The 19,726-nt window shown below is 46.0% G+C and overlaps 1 protein-coding gene across 3 annotated transcripts in view; it reads left to right on the top strand.

Annotated features, from left to right (window-relative positions):
- Positions 1-19,726, top strand: part of LOC146863668 (long-chain-fatty-acid--CoA ligase ACSBG2-like) — a 212,304-nt gene that overhangs the window by 44,366 nt on the left and 148,212 nt on the right. For all 3 annotated transcript variants that reach the window (XM_085627767.1, XM_085627766.1, XM_085627765.1), the window contains exon 3: positions 3,598-3,686. In XM_085627767.1, the coding sequence (XP_085483893.1) occupies positions 3,598-3,686 (89 nt within the window). The remainder of the gene's footprint in view (positions 1-3,597; positions 3,687-19,726) is intronic.

Below are 19,726 nucleotides of genomic sequence, written 5' to 3'. Positions count from 1 at the left end.
TCTAGACTCTGTGGCGAAAGCTGGCTCTGTATAACAAAGTAAGGTTAAGTGTGCATAGAGTCCAGTGGATCCCCAGAGGTATAACAGAGGCTAAAGTAGACGATACCTTACTCTCTTTTGCGGTAGTTGAGAAGTCAGGCTTATCAGAGAGCAGTGTTAAGCATTTGTTATATACACTCAGGCAAGAAATGATGTCACAGACTCAGCAGACTGAATCCAGACCAATTTCTTGTATAAAAAGTTGTTTTTTTAAATTGTATTTCTAGAACCAAGATTTACTTAGTAGCAGGTAAGTGATACTTTCAATACTATAATACACTTCAAGGTATGGTGTGTACTGGTTTTGTAGAAGCATGCAAGTTATTTTGCATTAGAGAAAATGGGTTGCTTGTAAGCTCTTTAGAATACTTGTTATTACTTTAGATTACTTTTTAGTTACTTTTCTAGCTTAGGGAAAAACAAACTAATAACACAGTTTAGACATTACAGTACATCAGTAAGCAGGTTAACTTATTTAAAGACACTGCGGGCAGATTTACAAGGGAATGGCGGAGTGTGGCGTTAGGCACAAAATACTGACGCCACGCTCTGCCATTCTGAAAACACAGGAATGAGTCATATTTACAAAGATACGGCGCACCCCTGCGTTTTCCCTAGCTCTGCTGCTGAATTAACTAGCCTAGCGCCAACACAGGCACTCTTGCACGATAGTGCAAGGGTGAGTGCGTTGAGGGGATAATTGTTTATGTGCAGAAATGTGTGCCTTTCTGCACATAAACAATCCAGAATGGCGATTTGTATCTCCTATGTGTGCTGCATTGTGCAGCACACATAAAAGTTGCAAATTGTCATTTTTTTTAATGATTGTTTTTGTGCATGAAGGGACAACTTCCTGCATAAAAACAATAATTCATAGCGATTTTCAGTTTCTATGTGGGCTGCCTCCTACTTACGCCACCCTTGTAAATAGAGGGCAGCGTTAAAAACAATGGGTGTTGTGGTGAAAAGCTCACCTTAACACCCATTGTCCACCCCTTTCAAGCTACGTGTAGCATGAAAGGGGGCCTTATTTACAAGGCGGCGTTAAGCCACGTTAACTTAACGTCACCTTGTAAATAAGGCGAAACCCCTATTGTCACAGGAACATGAAAAAGTGACGTTCCTGTGGTGATAGGGGCTTGTAAATATGCCTCTAAGTGTTGTAGTACAGGACAGGGTCATCACTTACAACATTTTTCAGAGAAAACCCACCATACAAAGCTAGGGGAAAACACAAAGTGTTAAGTTTGCAGGCAAGTAAGCGGTTTTGTAGTTCAGTCTCGGTCTAGTTGCACTTACACAGGGCAGTGGTCAGGCAGGTAATGAGAGTGCACCCTCAGCGGCACAGGGGCGCCTGGGTGCAGTGGTCAAAAGAGAGGTTGGGCCGAAAGCAAGGCTATGGAGCCAGAGACACTCGGAAGATCACCTGTTGCAGGTAGGTACCTACAGTTTCAGGGTTCAGGGACCAGGATCAAAGGTAAGCACAAAGGGGGACTCAAGTAGGCAACAGCAGTGTACCTCCAGCGTCACTCGGTCTGCGGGGTGCAGGGTGCAAAGTAGGCATCGGGCTCCTAATGGAAACCAATTGAGAACATCGGTTGGGAAGAAATGCTGCAGGCTTGGACAAGGAGGCTAGACAAAGGTGACCACCGGCTGTACAGGTGAGTTGGATAGCTGGGGGGGCACCTGGGCACTGTTAGCTGGGCTCCCTAAAGTCCGGGCAGAGAATGCAGGGGTGCCTTTTAGTGTTGGGTTGCCTTAGCTTCGTCCGGTCCCGGTTAGGGGAACTCTTCAAACAGAGGCTGCAGGCGTCGAGAAGGGGTCATGGAGAGGTCAGCCACTGGTGCAGACGAGGTCAGGATTGCCAGGGAGATGTCTCAGGGTAAGTGGTTCACTGTAACTCGGGCTGTGGGTGTCGGGTGCAGAGTGGAGAAGTGAAACAGATCCACCTGGATCCAGAGACTGGGGTTGGATTCTTTGCTGGACAAATCCGGTTTCCACAGGAGACTGGAGTCTTTGTGGGAGACAGCACAGGTGCTCTGGGGTTCTTGAGGTTGCTGGCTGCAGGCCATGCTGATTTCTGGAAGCAGCGTTGCTGGAGGAGGAGATGGGCCAGTAGGGCTGGTGCTAAGTCAGTCATCATCTTCTTCTCCACTGCTGCATAGCTCTTCGGTCCTTCTTCTTCTTAGGCTATCGAATCTGATGCGGCAAGGTTCAGAAGTGCCCCTAAATATTAGATTTTCAGTGTGTTACAGGGGTGTGTAGGTCAGGACCAATGGGTCCCTTCCCTGGAGTGCCGACACCCCCTTTTATGCCACCCTCCAGTGGGAGGGAGCATAGGACTCCTTCTAATTAGGCGAGTCCCCTCATCTTCAAGAATTGGGAGAGGCTGAGATGTGTGCTTCATTTCGCCTCCCCCACCTGATAGGTGGGGTTGGCAAAGGTTGGTACACCTCCCTTCCTGACTAGTTTTTCTCTCCGATTCTCCCGTCCAAAGTGGAGGTCAGAATCGGTGGGAACCAGTTGCTGATAGCAGCAAAAGGCTAGGGGAAGCTAACAAAGGCAACAGGCAGTTCAAGCTTCCCCTTGGTGGATGCTGCCCATACTGGGGGAGGAGGAATGACACCTCTGCCCAGGATGGCCGTTGTTTCTGTATTCAGAGAGTGGAGGCTCTCTACCCAGGGGTCCAGAAACTTGTCTGGTGGTGGCAGATGGCTTGTAGCCAGTCAGAAACCACACCAGGGCTGGTCGCTTTTCAGGAGGCATCTCTAAGATGCCTTCTGAGTACATTTTACATTCAATCCCACACTGGCATCAGTGTGGGTTTAATGTGCTGAGAAGTTTGGTACCAACTTCCCAGTTTTCAGTGGAGCCATCCAGGGGCTGTGGAGTTCCTAATGACAAACTCCCTGCTCCTTTACTCAAAATGGCTTCACTGCACTTACATGCCTGTGAATGGCACAGACAGTATAGGGGCATAGTGCTTATGCACTTATGCCTTCACCGGTGGTATGGCGCAGCATGCCTTTAGGGCTGTAAGGGCTGCTCAAGGGATGACTTAACCCTGCCATACTCAGTCTTGGGGGGCATGGCACCCAGGGAGGGGTGCCGTGTTGACTCTTCAGTGTAGTCTGCACCAAAACACTCGGCCTGTAGTGCCAATGTGTGGGTGTTCAGGTGAGGGGTCTTGGAAGGTGGCATAATACATGCTGCAGCACTCAGAGACCCTCTAAGACCAATAAGACCTTGGTACTAGGGGTACATTTTTCAAGAGACCTACAGGTGGCCCAGAGGTGTGCCAATAGTGGAGACAAAGGTACAGTTTTGGGAAAGGACACTGTTCCTGGGAACCTAGTTAGCAGTGACCCAGGGAACACAAAGCTAAGTTTGCATCAGGTATCTAGCAAAAAGTTAGGCGGTAACCATTCAAAAAGGTGCACTTTCCTACACTCTGTGACTAATGGTAAGGTCTACTTATGCTCAGTGTGACCGGTGCTATGTGTCGCGGCAGCTAGATAGTATTTACTTGTTCTTCCTCTCTTTCTTTTACATGTACAGCTTGGCCTGGAGCGGTTCCATGGTGTTGGGATTCTGGGCTTTAACTCCCCAGAGTGGTTCATTGCAGATGTAGGAGCCATCATGGCGGGGTAAGTGCCTGAGCTATCCTTTTCTTAAGGCTTCGAGTGTTCCATTTTTACTCATTTTTGCAGATAAACCTGTTTGGGTGACACTTCAGTCCCAGATATCATTGCTGCACTGCTGGGGAACTTTGACTCTTTCTAGCATTACAGACAAGAAAAGACGCGGGGAGTGGTCATTCTCTTTAATAGGCGGATAATGGTCACCAAAATAGTGGCAGAGAGCATTGAGAATGCAGACATATTAGGGGTCAAAATCTCATTTAAATCATCCTGCCTTCTACTTCTGGTTGCATACCGCCCCCCATGGTCAACCCCCAGCTTTAACGATCTTCTTGCGGAAATTATTACTGACTTCTGTTCAGGGTACAAATGACTTCTAGTGGCTGGCGACTTCAACTATTAATGGGATAAGCTCTGAAAGAGTCGCTCGCTAGCCAGTTTGAGACAGGAATGTGCGCAATGGGACTCCACCAATTGGTGGATGGCTCTACTCATCGATTCAAAAGGGCACATCCTGGATCTTATCTGGACCTCGCAACCATGGGCCTGTCTAATAGCCATCAGTCCCTGTGCATGGTCGGACCAGGCACTAATTAGCTGCTGTCCAATACCCCCATCCACCAAAGCTCCCTAGTCCAGATTCCACTCCCCCTCTTTCCTGCAAGCAACTTATCACCTTCCCTAAACTGGATGCTACGTCACTGACACGACTGATGAATCGCATTAAGTCGGGCTCTCCTGCAGACCCCTGCCCTCCGAAAATTTTCCGAATGGCTTTATCCAGGCTGGAAAAGCAGCTTCTTGCTTTACTGAACAACTCCTTGGAGACTGGCCACCTACCTTCCAACCTGAAGGAGGCCAGAGTCACCCCCCTGCAAAAGAAACCTGGAGCAGATGCCGCTAGTCTCAAGAACTATAGTCCCATCTTCCAGCTCCCCTTCTTGGCGAAAGTGGTAAGAACAACACGTTCTCAAGACACTTTCATCCTTCCTGGAGGAACACCAACTACTCAAGACGCGACAAGCTGGGTTTAGAGCCCATCACAGCACGGAACTGGTGATGTTATCTGTTCTTGATGACCTCAGAATTATGGGCAACAATAAAAAATAGAGCGCCCTGATTTTATTAGACCTATCAGCGGCGTTCGATCAACCACACTCGGCTGCTGGATCGAATAACGGACCTGGGCATTCATGGGCCAGCACACCAGTGGTTGGAATCCTTCCTGTGAGAGCGGTCCCAGAGGATCCAGTTAGGGGAGCGGGTATCAGACAGAGGCACCCTCACCTGCAGTGTCTCTCAAGGCTCCGCATTGTTCCCGCTCCTCTTCAACATCTACTTACAGCCTCTGGTGACAGCCCTAGCCCACATGGACTGCCGTGTTTTCAACTATGCGGATGACACCCAGCTCATCCTCCGGATTTATAATTCCACCTATGCCCAGGAGGTGGCGCAAAACATCCTTAGATTCACAGTGAATTGGATGACTGCCAACTCACAAAAAATCAACCCTGATAAAACGAAAGACTTTGTCATCCCCACAGAACGCAACCCCTGGAGAGACCGTTTCTGGCCACAGGAGTTGAGTGCCACCCCTACACCATCACATGCTGTGAAAAGCCTCGGCATAAAGATTGACTCAGAGCTCTCCATGGCCAACCAAGTCACCACAGTGGTCGGAACCTGCATAGGGCTTATGAGACAGCTACGGAAACTTGTCCCCCTCCTTTCAACTGCCTCGCAACAAATGATTTTATCGGCCACAATTGTCTCCAGACTAGACTACGGCAATGCCTTATACATCCGCAAAAACGTATTAATAAACTACAGATGGTACTGAAAGACACAGCCAGGTTGATCTTTAGGCTGCCAAGACTGTCCCATGCCTCCGCTCTGCTGTGCAAATTGCACTGGCTACCCATCAAGCAAAGAGCAAAATTTAAGGGTCTCTGCATTGCCCTTAGAACAATCTATGGCAAAGCCCCTTCATACATTAAAGAACGCCTGAAGAACTATGTTCTGGGCCGCATATTGCTGTCCTCTGAGGCCTGCTGCCTGCTCACCCGAGGATGCAATGGCGCATCCAAAGGGGGCAGAGCCTTTTCCGTCTTGCTCCCACAACTATGGAACCAACTGCCCGATTACCTGCGCAAGGAACCGGAACTCCTCCCCTTCAGCAAACAGCTCAAAACGTTCCTGTTCAGGGAGGCCCTGGACCCTGTTTAACTTACCTCACTGTGCGACCATGCACCCGTTTATGACCTCTGGCAACTCTCTCAAAAGCGCTTAGAGACCTGTCGGTGATTAGCGCTAAACAAACATCAATTAACATAACATAACATGGCAAACATAGATTTTCTTTTGGAGGATTCTTCATACTGTCAGACATGTGCGCATATCAATAACGGTGCAGACTGATGCGCATATCAATAACGGTGCAGACTGACAGGAATTTTTTTTAAAATGAAGAGATTTCCTAACGAAGCTTAAATAACTGCAGCAGTAGAGCTGTTTTAACTGTTCTGTGATGCAAATGATCTCGGATGACTGCATTGTACTGTAAAAGGCTATAACTCATTAGACATTCATGCATGAGACACTCATCTTAGATGCTGGTGATCGTAAGGAGGTGTAGCAGTACTGGAGAACTGATGTGCTTCTGCCCGTGAATTTTTCCACTGCTCGCCGGACCCGCTCCGCGGGTCCCGCTTCGTTGTCTGGGCTTGCCGACTGTGTTTGTACCGGGACTGGCGCAGAGGCGCTGTGTTTGGGAAAGGTGAGGGTTCAACTGGCTACAGGGCTGCGAGCGTATTCACAGGGACTTCATCTCCCAGGAGTCCCTGCATGACCAATTAACACCATCTGGTCCGCTCTCCCTGCATGCCTGCCCCGCCCCCTGACCACGAAGGAGTAAAACCTGCCGCTTCCTGTGAGACCGAGGGACACTCATCTAAGTTGCTGGTGATCGTAAGGAGGTGTAGCAGTACTGGAGAACTGATGTGCTTCTGCCCGTGAATTTGTCCACTGCTCGCCGGACCCGCTCCGCGGGTCCCGCTTCGTTGTCTGGGCTTGCCGACTGTGTTTGTACCGGGACTGGCGCAGAGGCGCTGTGTTTGGGAAAGGTGAGGGTTCAACTGGCTACAGGGCTGTGAGCGTATTCACAGGGACTTCATCTCCCAGGAGTCCCTGCATGACCAATTAACACCATCTGGTCCGCTCTCCCTGCATGCCTGCCCCGCCCCCTGACCACGAAGGAGTAAAACCTGCCGCTTCCTGTGAGACCGAGGGACACTCATCTAAGTTGCTGGTGATCGTAAGGAGGTGTAGCAGTACTGGAGAACTGATGTGATTCTGCCCGTGAATTTGTCCACTGCTCGCCGGACCCGCTCTGCGGGTAACGCTTTGTTGTCTGGGCTTGCCGACTGTGTTTGTACCGGGACTGGCGCAGAGGCGCTGTGTTTGGGAAAGGTGAGGGTTCAACTGACTACAGGGCTGCGAGCGTATTCACAGGGACTTCATCTCCCAGGAGTCCCTGCATGACCAATTAACACCATCTGGTCCGCTCTCCCTGCATGCCTGCCCCGCCCCCTAACCACTCTCCCTCCCTTCATAGCAAGCTGATCATACCGCTGCGCGGGAGCATCCCGGGAGAAGCCCGGGAGAAGCCCGGGAGAAGCCGGGACAAGGGCGGGACCGTCTGAGGCCGTCCGAGGTCGTTTGAGGCCGGGCTGGGCTATTCCCCTTATCTGTTTTTTAAGTTGTTCATTGTTTGCGATTTATTGTATTTTAGTACTGTCACCAACCAGTTATGGCATTACGCTCTGGGAAGGGAAGAATTGCTCAATTGCCAACCACGGGTGGGGTGGTCAGTGGAACAATGGACCAATTTATAAAACGAGCAACAGTGATTTTAGAGAAAGAGATTGCACTTACTGAGAAACGTCTGTCCCTAGATCTCAATATAGGGAAACGCTCATCTTTAGGCCACATTGGGACTGTGATCTCCCCTGACCCCTCAAGATTACCAAAACCTTTTATTACCCAGGAATCTCGATCCTGCTCGAGCCCAACGATTCTGGTTGCGGACAATTCAGCGGATTGTTCTACCCCCAATCATTCTCCACCCAGTATGATTTCTAGTAGCCTATTTAGTAGAGTTTCTAGCCCTTCTCCGTCACATAGACCCACTACAGAAACCCAAAAAATAGGCTCACTGGTAAATACCAAACCAAGCAAAAGGAAAAGAGGGGGTGATCCTCAGAAGGGTGGAACTGCTAAAATGCCCAAAATCCCTAACAAAACTGGGAAAACTTTGATCCCTAATGATACTACCCAGCCAACAAACCCAACTTTGGTCAAAAGAGTTCCAGCCCAACAGACCCCCACGAGTAGTGCTGCTGATGGTCTTTTGGGTAAACTGGAAACCCTAATCAAATCCTTGATCGTACCCCTCGTGGAGAGAACAAGGTTGATTAATTTGAAATTAGACAAGTTGGAGAACCTTGTTTCATTAAACACAGACGTACTGAACAAATTAGTTAAAAGAATGGAAAACCCTAACGTACTGATTGTTGAACCCCAAAAAACAGGGCTAGATAATGGAACAAGTGCTTTAACACCAGTTGTAAATGACATTCCTAATTCCCAAGAAGTACAACATAGTACGGATATTCCCCATGTAGGCAAAGCCACTATAGTAACCACACAGGCTAGGCATACTGGGGCGGGGGCGGTGTCTAAAACAAAGGTTGCTCTGCAAGATCCAGTTCCAGTTAGCGGGCTAACTGGGTATACTCGGCTGGAGAAGGAGAAAAACAAGCAGCGTTTGCCTTGTGTTAATCTTCCCCCAGAATCCACACCTTACACTATCATTCTGGTGGGAGTCCCTTCATTGGGGGAGGATAAACAAGAATCAGATAGAGAGCTAAAAAATAAAGTAATATTTTGGCTTAATAAGAAAATAACTCTCCCTCCCTTCTCTAACACTGAGATACTCTGTGTTAGAAGGGTGAATTGGGTGGGACAATGTCCAAAGGACTTAGAGGGTGACTGTATCATTGTGAATTTTAGGGACCCTTGGGTGGTTGATTTTATCTGCAGAGAGCCAAGATTTGGGAGGGAGGGAGATATACAATCCTTGGGTCTTGATTATTTCTACCCTCGCTCAACTAGTGGCTCTTCCCACTTACTTTTCAATCCATATAGGAGAAGACACCCGGGGGGAAATCCTGTAGTCCAGATAGAGCGACACCTTCCCTTGTCCAACCGGTTCGAGCCCCTTATAGGTCTAGAGGGGGTAGATTGACTTTCTTACAGGCACGGTAAAAACAGTTGGCAGATGAATCCTGAAGCGGTCTCCATAGGGACTGGTACCTTAGGGGGGGAAGTAGCTGTCCCTGTTGGATTAATTTTAGGTAGCCCATTGGAGTTGGTGACGGCGATAACTGAGGGTGTGCAAGGGAAGGGGCAGTCCGCATTTCCAACCAGGATATTTACAGACAGGGATTCCTTGTTGGAGAGTGGAGGGTTATCGAGTATTAGTCTCCAGGCTATCGAACATTCTCAATGCCCTAGTATGAATACCCCGCTTAAAATAGCTTCCTGGAATATTGCGGGGCTGAAAAGCAAGGTAGGTCTAGGAGAGTGGGCTGACTTTGTGGACAACCAGGACATTTTAATATTTCAGGAAACCTGGGCCCTTGATCCTATTTATAGACATGGGTATATTAATTTCTACAAACCCGCCCAGAGGGGTAGAATGGGCAGAGCTTCTGGGGGATTAACTATTTGGGTGAGCCAGTCACTCAGTTGTGGTAAATAATTTAATTACCGGAACTTAATTTGATGCGGAAAATCTATAATAATAGCTCAGTAAAATAAGAGGCAGAATCCGTGGTATTAGAGGTTCGGAACGGGCTTTATTCCAAAATCAATTCGAATCGATGGACTCCATATTCCATCACCACGAAGGTTCAGGAAGTGAAGAACAAACTTTATTGACAAGTAATCATTTTTATACAATAGGCATTACAGTGAAACAGATGCAGGAGGCGTAACAGTTGATAACAAAGATAAGAACATACATGCGTAACTAAAATGGGTGTAACTGGGCGTAACTTAAAGAACGTCATTGGATATGATGTCATAAATGGGTGGTTCCACGGAAGAATTTCGCAATGTCAGCAGAAATACTTGGCAGAGATGCGCGCGCAGCAGCATGACGTGTGATTGACGTGCAACTAGGGGGTGAAGGGGACTTGACATTTAGCTCTACATGTGGAGACAGAAGTCTGGGGTTATGTCAACCTAATCCCAAATCATATCTAACATCCTATGTTTAAAGAACTGTGTTATCCAAAAAGAAAGGTCTCTTAGGATAGAATCTTATTCTATACTGACTATACTGACTGTTAGTGCGTGTACAAGCGTCTAAGTGTCTACACTAGATGCGAGGGGAGAAATCTTCCATAGTAACAGGGCTATGAATTACTTGCATAAAGACAGAGAAGCCGGGCCTTTTGCTCGGTAGCTGAAAGAATGTTTACTTAAACTACTAGACAGGAATGCATTGGGTGAAGAGCGGAGCAGAGCAGATAATCTTGAAGGTGAAATACAGTTTTTGGCAAGCAGACAGGTCGAGTCAGGCACCGTTAGCCGCGCAGGGAGTAGGACAAAGTTCATGGATACAGATGCGAGCTCAGACTGGAGCTTTCAGAGGCAGAAGGCAGAAAAAGGCTTGATGGCAGAATCAGGGCCTACTCGCCTGGACTGTAAAATGGGATAAGTGAACCATATAAAGCCGGTGGCCTTTCATACTTAGGAATAGAATATCCGGCCCATTCATGGCGGATCTGAAAGAGGACATGTTGACGGTGGACGCACATGTGTTTGCGTCTTCATAACTGGAACTGGAGGAAACATACATGTACTTATGATTTATACATGAAACCGTTGGGGTCCAAGATAGGGGACATAACTGATCATAAAAATCCATATTTCCACATTCCCTCCTTGTCCCCTACTTGCCCTTAAGAGATATCAATCTTCATCAATCCGTTGATTTGTTCATATAACATCATTTGTTCTTCTTTCTTCTTCCGGAATCTTGAATGAAAACTTGGATGTGGGATACACGAGGTGGCACATAGACCACAAATCGCTGGCCCACATTGTAGGTATAAGCAGCAACTGAATAGTATGAGAAAGCCAATACCTAGGAAGGATAGGACCCTCCATCCAAAGGTAGATAATACACTCCAAAACCAACCGGACCAAGTCCAGGTGCCTGGATTCTGGTGTATCTGGCTTACAATCTTATGAAGGCGAGTTATGGCTTTATACACAGATGGCGAATTTTCTGGTATGAAAATGCAACAACTTGATCCGATGACCCTACAAGCTCCGCCCCTATCGGCCAGGATGACGTCAAGGACAAGACGATTTTGAAGCACAACAATCCGCATAGCAGACTGCTCTTCTGTTAAATTGCCTAAGGCGAAAATAGTTTCGTTTACTACTGCTTCAAGGGTTCTGGTTAATCTACGTATCAGCTTACTATTAGTGACTGTACCTATATAAGGAAAGAAACCCTTATTGAAATCTGTGTATTTTTCCCATGCTGTTTCAGTGTAGTCGACTATTGGGAGATCTCTCCGTTCTCTATTGTGTACTAAATGAGTATTTCTATGATAATCAGGAGGAGCTAGGAAAACAGGTGGCAAAAGGAATCCGATGTAGCAGGTACCATCCCAATCTAGAGGCAAACGTATATATGCAGTCTGACCACATACGAAGTAGGAATGGCGAGAAGCTCTAAATGTAGATTTGCCTTGATCACTGAATTCTATTACAGTGATGCATTTACTATGGCCCATGTGTATGGAGCCATTCTTTCTTATACACAATTCACCTTTAACTGGAAATACTGACATAGCGGGCAAAATTGGTGCAGCTTCGGATTCGACATTCAGGATCATGAGATGAAGCGTGAAATTACCTAATCCATATACTTCATTTTCTAGATCAGTTCCTGTTCTTTTGGGAAGTCCCTCCTTGTTAGGGTAACAGACTTTAAGCAAGACTAAGTTCAGGTTTCCCCAAACCCAGTTGTCTTGATAAACTGCGGAATTCGAATCTAGGGAATTAATTAAACTAAACCATGCTCCACAGGAGCCATTGTGTGTGAACGGATATGGAAAGAGAGGCAGAATTCCCTTATAGTTCTGATAGGGAGGGAGTCGGCCACATATCCAACAATTTGTAGCATTGCTAGCCTGATGGGAATGATGTAACATACTAATAAAAGTGTTATTGCGCAGCGCAAATCTATATGACAACTCATGCGGGGGAAATTCACTAAAAGAATGTTCAGCAGTAACATTATAAACATGTTTAGAAATAGGATAATATATGTGCAACAATATACTTGCAGCGATTATTAGAAGACATAAGAAAAACAGAATTAATAACGTCACTGTGCAATGACTACGCAGTGATTTACAGTACGCATGTTTTTTCAACTGGATTTGATTATTTCTTTCTCTATTCCGGTCCAGAGGATACATGTCAGAGACAAATTCAACCGATTCACCTTGGAGAGGACTTAAACAATCAAATTGTCTGACTGATTGGACCTCAATTTTAGTCTATATAGTTCTGAGCTAGTTTGCTCAACCAAGGGGAGCTTTGAGTCGGTCTTTGAGGAAATACAGGGTTTAGTCTCTATATCGGATGGTAGTCCATGAAATTTCTTGATATGACTTGAATGTATCCAGCCTTTTCGACCTTCGATCTTCACGGCTGTCCTCGTGGTTAACAGTACGAGTTGAGGCGATTTCCACCTAGGATCCAGCTGAGACTTCCGGTCAAAGTTCCGCACTAACACCAAGTCCCCCGGAACTACGTCGTGGGGTTTCACCTCGGTGTTGTCGGGAAAGGCTGCAGCTACCTGTGAACGACAAGATTGTAGTGCAGACATCAAGGAAGTTAGGTAATCTGTCAGCATATTACAGTCTACATCAGTTATTTTGCGTGGTATAGGCGTCCCCCACATATTTGGTGGTCTACCGAAGATCACCTCATAAGGGGATAGCCCTGTTCGAGAGTGCGCTACCATTCTCATGTAAAAGAGTGCAACTGGTAAGGCTACTACCCAGTCGACACCTTTCTCTCTACATATTTTTGACAATCTAATTTTCAGAGTTTGATTATGTCGTTCCACGAGACCTGCTGCCTCGGGGTGTCGGACACAATGAAATCTCCATTGATAGCCTAACAAAAGTGAAACGTGTTTCATTAGTTCGGATGAGAACGGCTGGCCGTTATCTGAGTAGACCGCACGTGGTAAACCGTACCGTGGGAAGAATTCTCAAACTAACTGTTTGGCAGTAGTCGGGGCAGTGTAATCTGAAACCGGGTATGCTTCTGTCCAACGGGACAGAGCACAAACTACGAGAACATATTTGAATCCTCGACATCGTTCCATCTGGATATAATCCATCTGGAGGACTTCAAAAGGGTGATCAGGAGGCTGAAATCCACCCTGTTCTACGGGAATGCTTTTACCTGGGTTAAACTGGCAGCAGATCATACAGGTACGGACTTTTTGTTTAGCTGCTGCTCGTAAATGTTTGTTGAACCAAATGTGTTGAATGCTGTCTAGCATAGCCTTTTCTCCTAGGTGCGCTGGACTATGTATTGTATTAATGATAACTTGGACCATTGAGTCGGGAAGAAACCATACAGATTTTTCCTTCGTCATCCATCCTTGATCCGTTTGGATCCCTCCTAATTCAGTCCATTTCTTTATTTCGTCTGGTGTAGCATGTGTCTGTATGTCAATTACGTCAAGAGCGGGATCCTTAACCATCATGCAATGTGTTGGTGTCGGAACTATTGTCTTTGTCATGTCAGATGTGTGAGTTTGAGCAGTCTGTTTAGCTGTTTTGTCAGCTAGATCATTGCCTTGGGAGATGATATCAGTAACTTTCGTATGAGCTTTACATTTCATAATTGATATTGCAGCGGGTAGATGTATTGCTTCTAATAAGGCATGAATGAGGGGTCCGTGCTGAATGTGGGCACCGTGAGAAGTTAAATAACCTCTCTCTCGCCACAGCACGCCGAAGTCATTTACAACTCCGAATGCATAACGTGAATCAGTGTATATGTTGACTTTCTTATTTGTGGCTTGAATACAGGCTTGTGTCAGAGCGATGAGCTCTGCTGCTTGAGCTGACAAGGTATTAATACGATTTGTTTCAACAACTTCAGTGTCTGTTGTGACTGCATACGCGGCCACTAGCTCTCCTGTACTTGTTCTCATACATGAACCATCTACATACAACGTCAGGTCTGGGTCTGACAATGGGACGTCTGTCAAGTCTTGTCTGGGTTTCGTCGTGATAGTAATAACTTCAATACAATCATGCGCTAATGGGTCTGTTCCGTTTACTGGTAACAGTGTGGCAGGATTCAATGTACTACAACGTCTGATTTCTACGTGTGGCTGAAACAATGTCAATTCGTAACCGGTGAGTCTCGCTATAGTCAAGTGTTGTGTTTGTGTGCGGTTCAAGAGAACCTCTACTGCGTGTGGTACTTGTACTGTCAATTGATGTCCTAACACTATGGCATCGCTTTGTCTGATTGCTAAAGCTGTCGCTGCCACTGATTTCAGGCACGCAGGCAGAGCCTGAGCTACGGGATCTAGTGTACTAGAAAAATAAGCACATGGTTTGTGTGATCCTGCTTGTTCCTGTGTGAGTACTGCCAAAGCAGTACCTTCGCGTTCTGTAACAAAGAGTGTAAAATGTTTATTGTAACATGGTGTTGCTAAGACAGGTGCTTGACATAAAGCTTTCTTTAGGCTTTCAAAAGCTTGTGTATGTTCCTGAGTCCAAGGGAGGACAGTCGATGTGGCTGCCTCCTGTGTTGTCAACTGAATGAGTGGTTTTGCTAGAAATGCATACTGAGGGATCCACTGCCTACAATATGAAGTGAGGCCTATAAAAGCCCGCACCTCCTTTTGTGTCTTGGGTATTGGCATGTTAGCAATTAACTGGATGCGATCTGGTGTAAGCTGCCTTCCCTCCTTGGACAGCGAGTGACCAAGGTAAACAACTCGCTGGACACAGAATTGCAGCTTAGAAGGGGACACCTTGTGCCCCTTTTCGGCCAAGAATTGTAAAACCGTCAGTGAGGCTTTTTCACATTCAGGTTCGCTTCTAGCGGTGATCAGCAGATCATCGACATATTGAAGCAGGGCAGTGTTGACTGGCATGTGGATACTGTCAAGTTCTCGTTTCAGTGCTTGGCTATAGATGCTGGGGCTTTCTGTGAATCCTTGAGGTGCGCGTGTGAATTTAAAGCTTCGTCCATTTAAACTAAATCCGAACAAGTATTGGCTTTCCGGATCTATTGGGACGCTGAAAAAGGCATTCTTGAGATCAATTACAGTAAAGAATGTTGCTTCGGAATCAATGGCTGTCAGTAATGAAGAAATGTCTGGAACTACGGGGTATTGTGGTACAATACATTTATTTAATTCGCGCAGATCAATAACCAATCGATATACTGGCGGGGCTTTTGGATCAGTTCGTTTAAGAATCGGGATTATCGGGGAATTACATACATTGGAGTCGGTTTCCACAACCACTCCTTGGCCAATGAGCTCGTCAATGATTTGCAGTAAAGCCACTACAGCATCTGGGGGTAACTTGTATTGTCGCATTCGTGGTAGTACCACTCCTGCCTTTAGTGTGACTCGATATGGTGTAATGTTCATGCAACCAACATCTGTAGGGCCTTGTGCCCATAAATGTGTGGGTAAAGTCTGCAGTCGGTGATCCATGTCTCGGGACACATAGTGCCCTTTGAAATCACGTAGAAACAATCTTACTCCTTCCGGAGAACAACATATTATAGCTCCTAGAGCTTTCAATGTTTTTATACCTAACAAGTTTTCTGGACATGATTTAGTAAGCAATAAATCTGTAGTTCGTGTCAAGGGACCAATCGTAAGGGGAAGAGGCTGTGATACCTCATTAATGATAGGTTTTCCTGAAAAACCAAGGGAAATATTCTGTGAGCCTGAGAGAGGTGCCCCTGGAACTTCACTACGTTTTATAGTTGTTCGGCTTGCCCCTGTATCAAGTAAAAATTTTCTATCTTGGCCTAATAGTTCACTGTGTACATAAGGTCCTTCTTGATCTACAGGGACCTCGATAAGGGGTAAGTCAACTTCCCTCTCTAGGCTGTTTCATGAGTATCGTTGATAATCAGGATAGTCATACTGTGCGGTCTGGTACATTTGTCGTGTCGTTGTTTGTGTGGCAGCAATAGGCTGCGGTGGCGGAGCTGTCATAGATTGTTGCAGAGCTGGCATGGCCTGTGCATGCTGCGGAGCTCCTTGTTGGTTCTGATCCTGTCTAAGTGGCCGTGGTCTTTCTTTTGTATTACCTGTGGCGATATTATGTTTTAAAACTGGACAATCGTGTACATAATGGCCTGGCTGTTTACAATAATTGCATGTCCCTTTTACAGGACCAGGTGCAACACTGGACTGTGTCATACCCTTTTTATGACCGTCAGCTGGAACTGTCTGAGAAACTAGCATTTTCATTTTCGTGTCTTTCATGCGTCTGTGTTCATGTTCTTGTTCCTCTCTAATTCTATTGTGATGGTACTGTAGCATCTGTAACATCTGTGACGGAGTGTTACCTTGCCAGGTACTCTCGAATTTCAATACTCTATTCTTAACTTGGGGCAAGGAATTTTCAACTAATTTTGTCACAAATAGATGTGGATACGATTCGCTACTTGCTTTTATGCCACTATTTATACCAAAACATTTTTCGAATCGGGCATAGAAATCACTAGTGTCCTCATCGTGCTTTTGTTTACAGGCTGAGATTGCACCCCAGTCTTCCTTTTTCGTAGTTAATAAACGTGGCAGTACCTGTACTAGTAAACCTGGTAGTGTTTTGGTCTTATCGCCAAGCCCTGAACCTGGACCTCGAGCTTTTTCTTCGTTTTCTAATGCTGTCCAATCTATTTTCTGGTCTCCCACCTCCCAATCCTTTTCCTTGAGTTTTTCGTAAATGCCCGCGGGCATTAATACCTTCAATATTGTCATAATGTCGGGATAGGTATATTCTCCCATGAGCAACATGTCTTTAATTTCACGGTGGAAACCCGCTGGGTCTTTGTCATGACTGGGTACCACTTTCTTCATTTCTAATAGTTCTATTTTAGATATGGGTGTGTATACAAACACACGTTTAAACTGATTGTCATCACCTTTTATCGGGTGCACTTCGCGTAAGGGGTTCTGTCTATCCATATAATACGTCGTTCTTTCTTTTATGGGCAGTGAGACATGTTCGGGACATACAAAAAGAATGTACTGCTTTCTGGATTCTAGTATTTCTCTAATTAGCTCAGTACCTGAACCTCTCCATTTATTCGTGAGTAATTTGGTCAATATATCAGGTAAGGGACCAGGATCGGAGTGTTGGCTTTTATATAATATAAGGAGTTGTTGAATCATATAGATACCAGCTAAACGCTGTTCATCTGGGGTGAGGTTCAAAAACGTGTGCGCTAATGTATCATCACTATATTTTCCGGGACTGTCAACCCAATGAACGGCTGACCTGGCTAATTCTTGTTCGTCCATAGAATCGAGTATATGATAACCCCTTCGTTCTCGGAGCAATTTGTCAGCGGCTTGGAACGCATGTTCGGGGGACCTTATATTTATTATTGGGTTTTGGAAGTTTCTGTTATTATCTGGACGTATCGGACGTATCGGATCAGTAAAGCCTCTAGTATTATTACAAGATCTTCCTCTACCTACATAGGCCATGGTTTCTAACTGTCCTGTGGGCAGTTCTAATTCTTCCTCCTCCTCGGTTTGTTCAGGCTCGTCTACTGCTAATCTTTCTTCATGTATTCGTTCTACTTCTTTGCGGATCTTGCGGCACATAGCTACTATACATGATCGTTTATCATGTCTCCCCTCTGATATATTCCGACTCCATGTGGTAAGAATTTGCATTTCTTCCGGATTTACCCCTGGTCGGTCTTGATTTCTGATCACACAATTTATGAGGAAACGTAACAGTTCCCCCTGTATCTCCACTTTCTGGTACTCCAAGGCTCTATTAATACTTTCAGAATCTCGTCCTGACTGGACAAAGTGATATATATTTTCTAAATGTGTAGTCATTCCTGGTAGCCTCCCTAAATATATTGCAGCTCGTCGGATACGTAATGATGCCAGCAGCATTTCATCCTCTTTTCCGGGCACAGGGTCATATCTACAATCTATTAGAAGTTCCTTAAGCGTGTCGGGAGTTACTAGTTTGGGCGTACGTCGGTGTGCTAATTCTTGAAAGGAAAGTTTATTTACTCTGGGTGGCGTGGAAAAAATGTTTGTTGTACCTCCCGTAGCACCACCTGGGGTGCTGGATGTGAAAGGATTCGTTGAACGTGATATAGCAACCATAGATGTGGGTACAGCTGTAGAAACAGATGTGCTTGCCGGAACTTGTGTCGGAGTTTGTTGTTGCGGCGGTACAGACGGAGGAGGGTCTTGGCGTTGAACCCCCTCGGCAGGCGGTCTATGTGGCGCAGCATTAGCATACTCGGGAGCTGCGTCGTCTAAATAAGAGGAAAGAAAAACATCTTCTGCGGTTCTGGGATGCCCTTTGGGATGTACTTTTATCGGGAACAATGGGGGTGGCAAGTCTTTTGGTATCTCCGGAGTAGCCTTAGGTAACCCTTCGGCCAGAAGAGGATACATACCATTCATAAGGGCATTTCGTTGTCTGTCTACTTGTTCTGATTTTACTCGAGTACCTTCTTCAATTAATAGATTTTCTCGAACTTTATTTGAATTCTCTTTACTCTTCTCTTCCTGTCTACGTGCTTTTTCTGTACGTCTATACGATTCTTTACGCCATAATTCAATGGCATCTTTCTGTGATTGTCTAGCTTTCTTTTTCCATAATTCTTCCTCTACTTTCACGATGCAATCTGCATCCCAGGTCCCAGCTGCGGGCCACCTCTGACTTTCTGGTAATTCCTTGGTGTAGTCTACCCATAAATCAAGAAATAATATGGCGTCTAGGCCATGTTTATGATACATGAAGTACCCTGGAGTGTCCCTAGGAGGAATGGGAACAGCTTCTTCGAGTACCCCTTTTCTAGTTTTTATCTGTCTTAATTTCGAAAAGAGCGGCATTTTTGAGAACTGATCTGATACCTAATTCTGAACACGTTTAATACAACAAAACACATTAATGAACAGTCATTCACACCACAATATGCAGAACGTATTTAAAACATTTTAACATTTAACATTTAATGAACAACAATGATGGCCATTTAGGGAACTAGTCACTAAACATGATACTCGGCACTAACTAGGTAATTCTGGATTATATACTAGACATACTTGATCTACTGCTAAACAGTACAGATACACTGCTGAAACAGTGCAGACCGGATTTGTGTACCCAAACCCGTCTTGATCGGCACAACCTATGTGCACGTCAGAACGCCTCCCCGACAATGGTACTCACCGGGTAGCTCGGAACGGAAAGCCTCGGAACTGAACTGAACTGAACTGGACTCGGACTGGACTGGACTCGACTCGAAACTTCGGAACCTGGTGGGCCTCTGTATACCTCGGATCTTGCTCTCTCAGCTAGGCTCTGGTCGGGATACTTCACACTTCTCACCGCCTCGTCTGGGTGTTGATCGCAGCCTCAGTTACCCCCGCTCGGCAGGAGGGAGATACAGGAAATCCTGTGGGTACGCGTTGTTGTCCGTCCAGCTGTGGCAGGAGACCGGGCCTGCAACGCACCTCCGGCGCGTGAGATGAGAAAGTGTCCCTATTCGGGCGCCATATATGTGGTAAATAATTTAATTACCGGAACTTAATTTGATGCGGAAAATCTATAATAATAGCTCAGTAAAATAAGAGGCAGAATCCGTGGTATTAGAGGTTCGGAACGGGCTTTATTCCAAAATCAATTCGA

This window comes from Triturus cristatus, chromosome 2_1 (genome assembly GCF_964204655.1).
Source record: "Triturus cristatus chromosome 2_1, aTriCri1.1, whole genome shotgun sequence".
Taxonomy (NCBI): Eukaryota; Metazoa; Chordata; class Amphibia; order Caudata; family Salamandridae; genus Triturus; species Triturus cristatus.
Note: the sequence above shows the minus strand (reverse complement) of the source record. Positions and strands in the feature narration are given on the sequence as shown.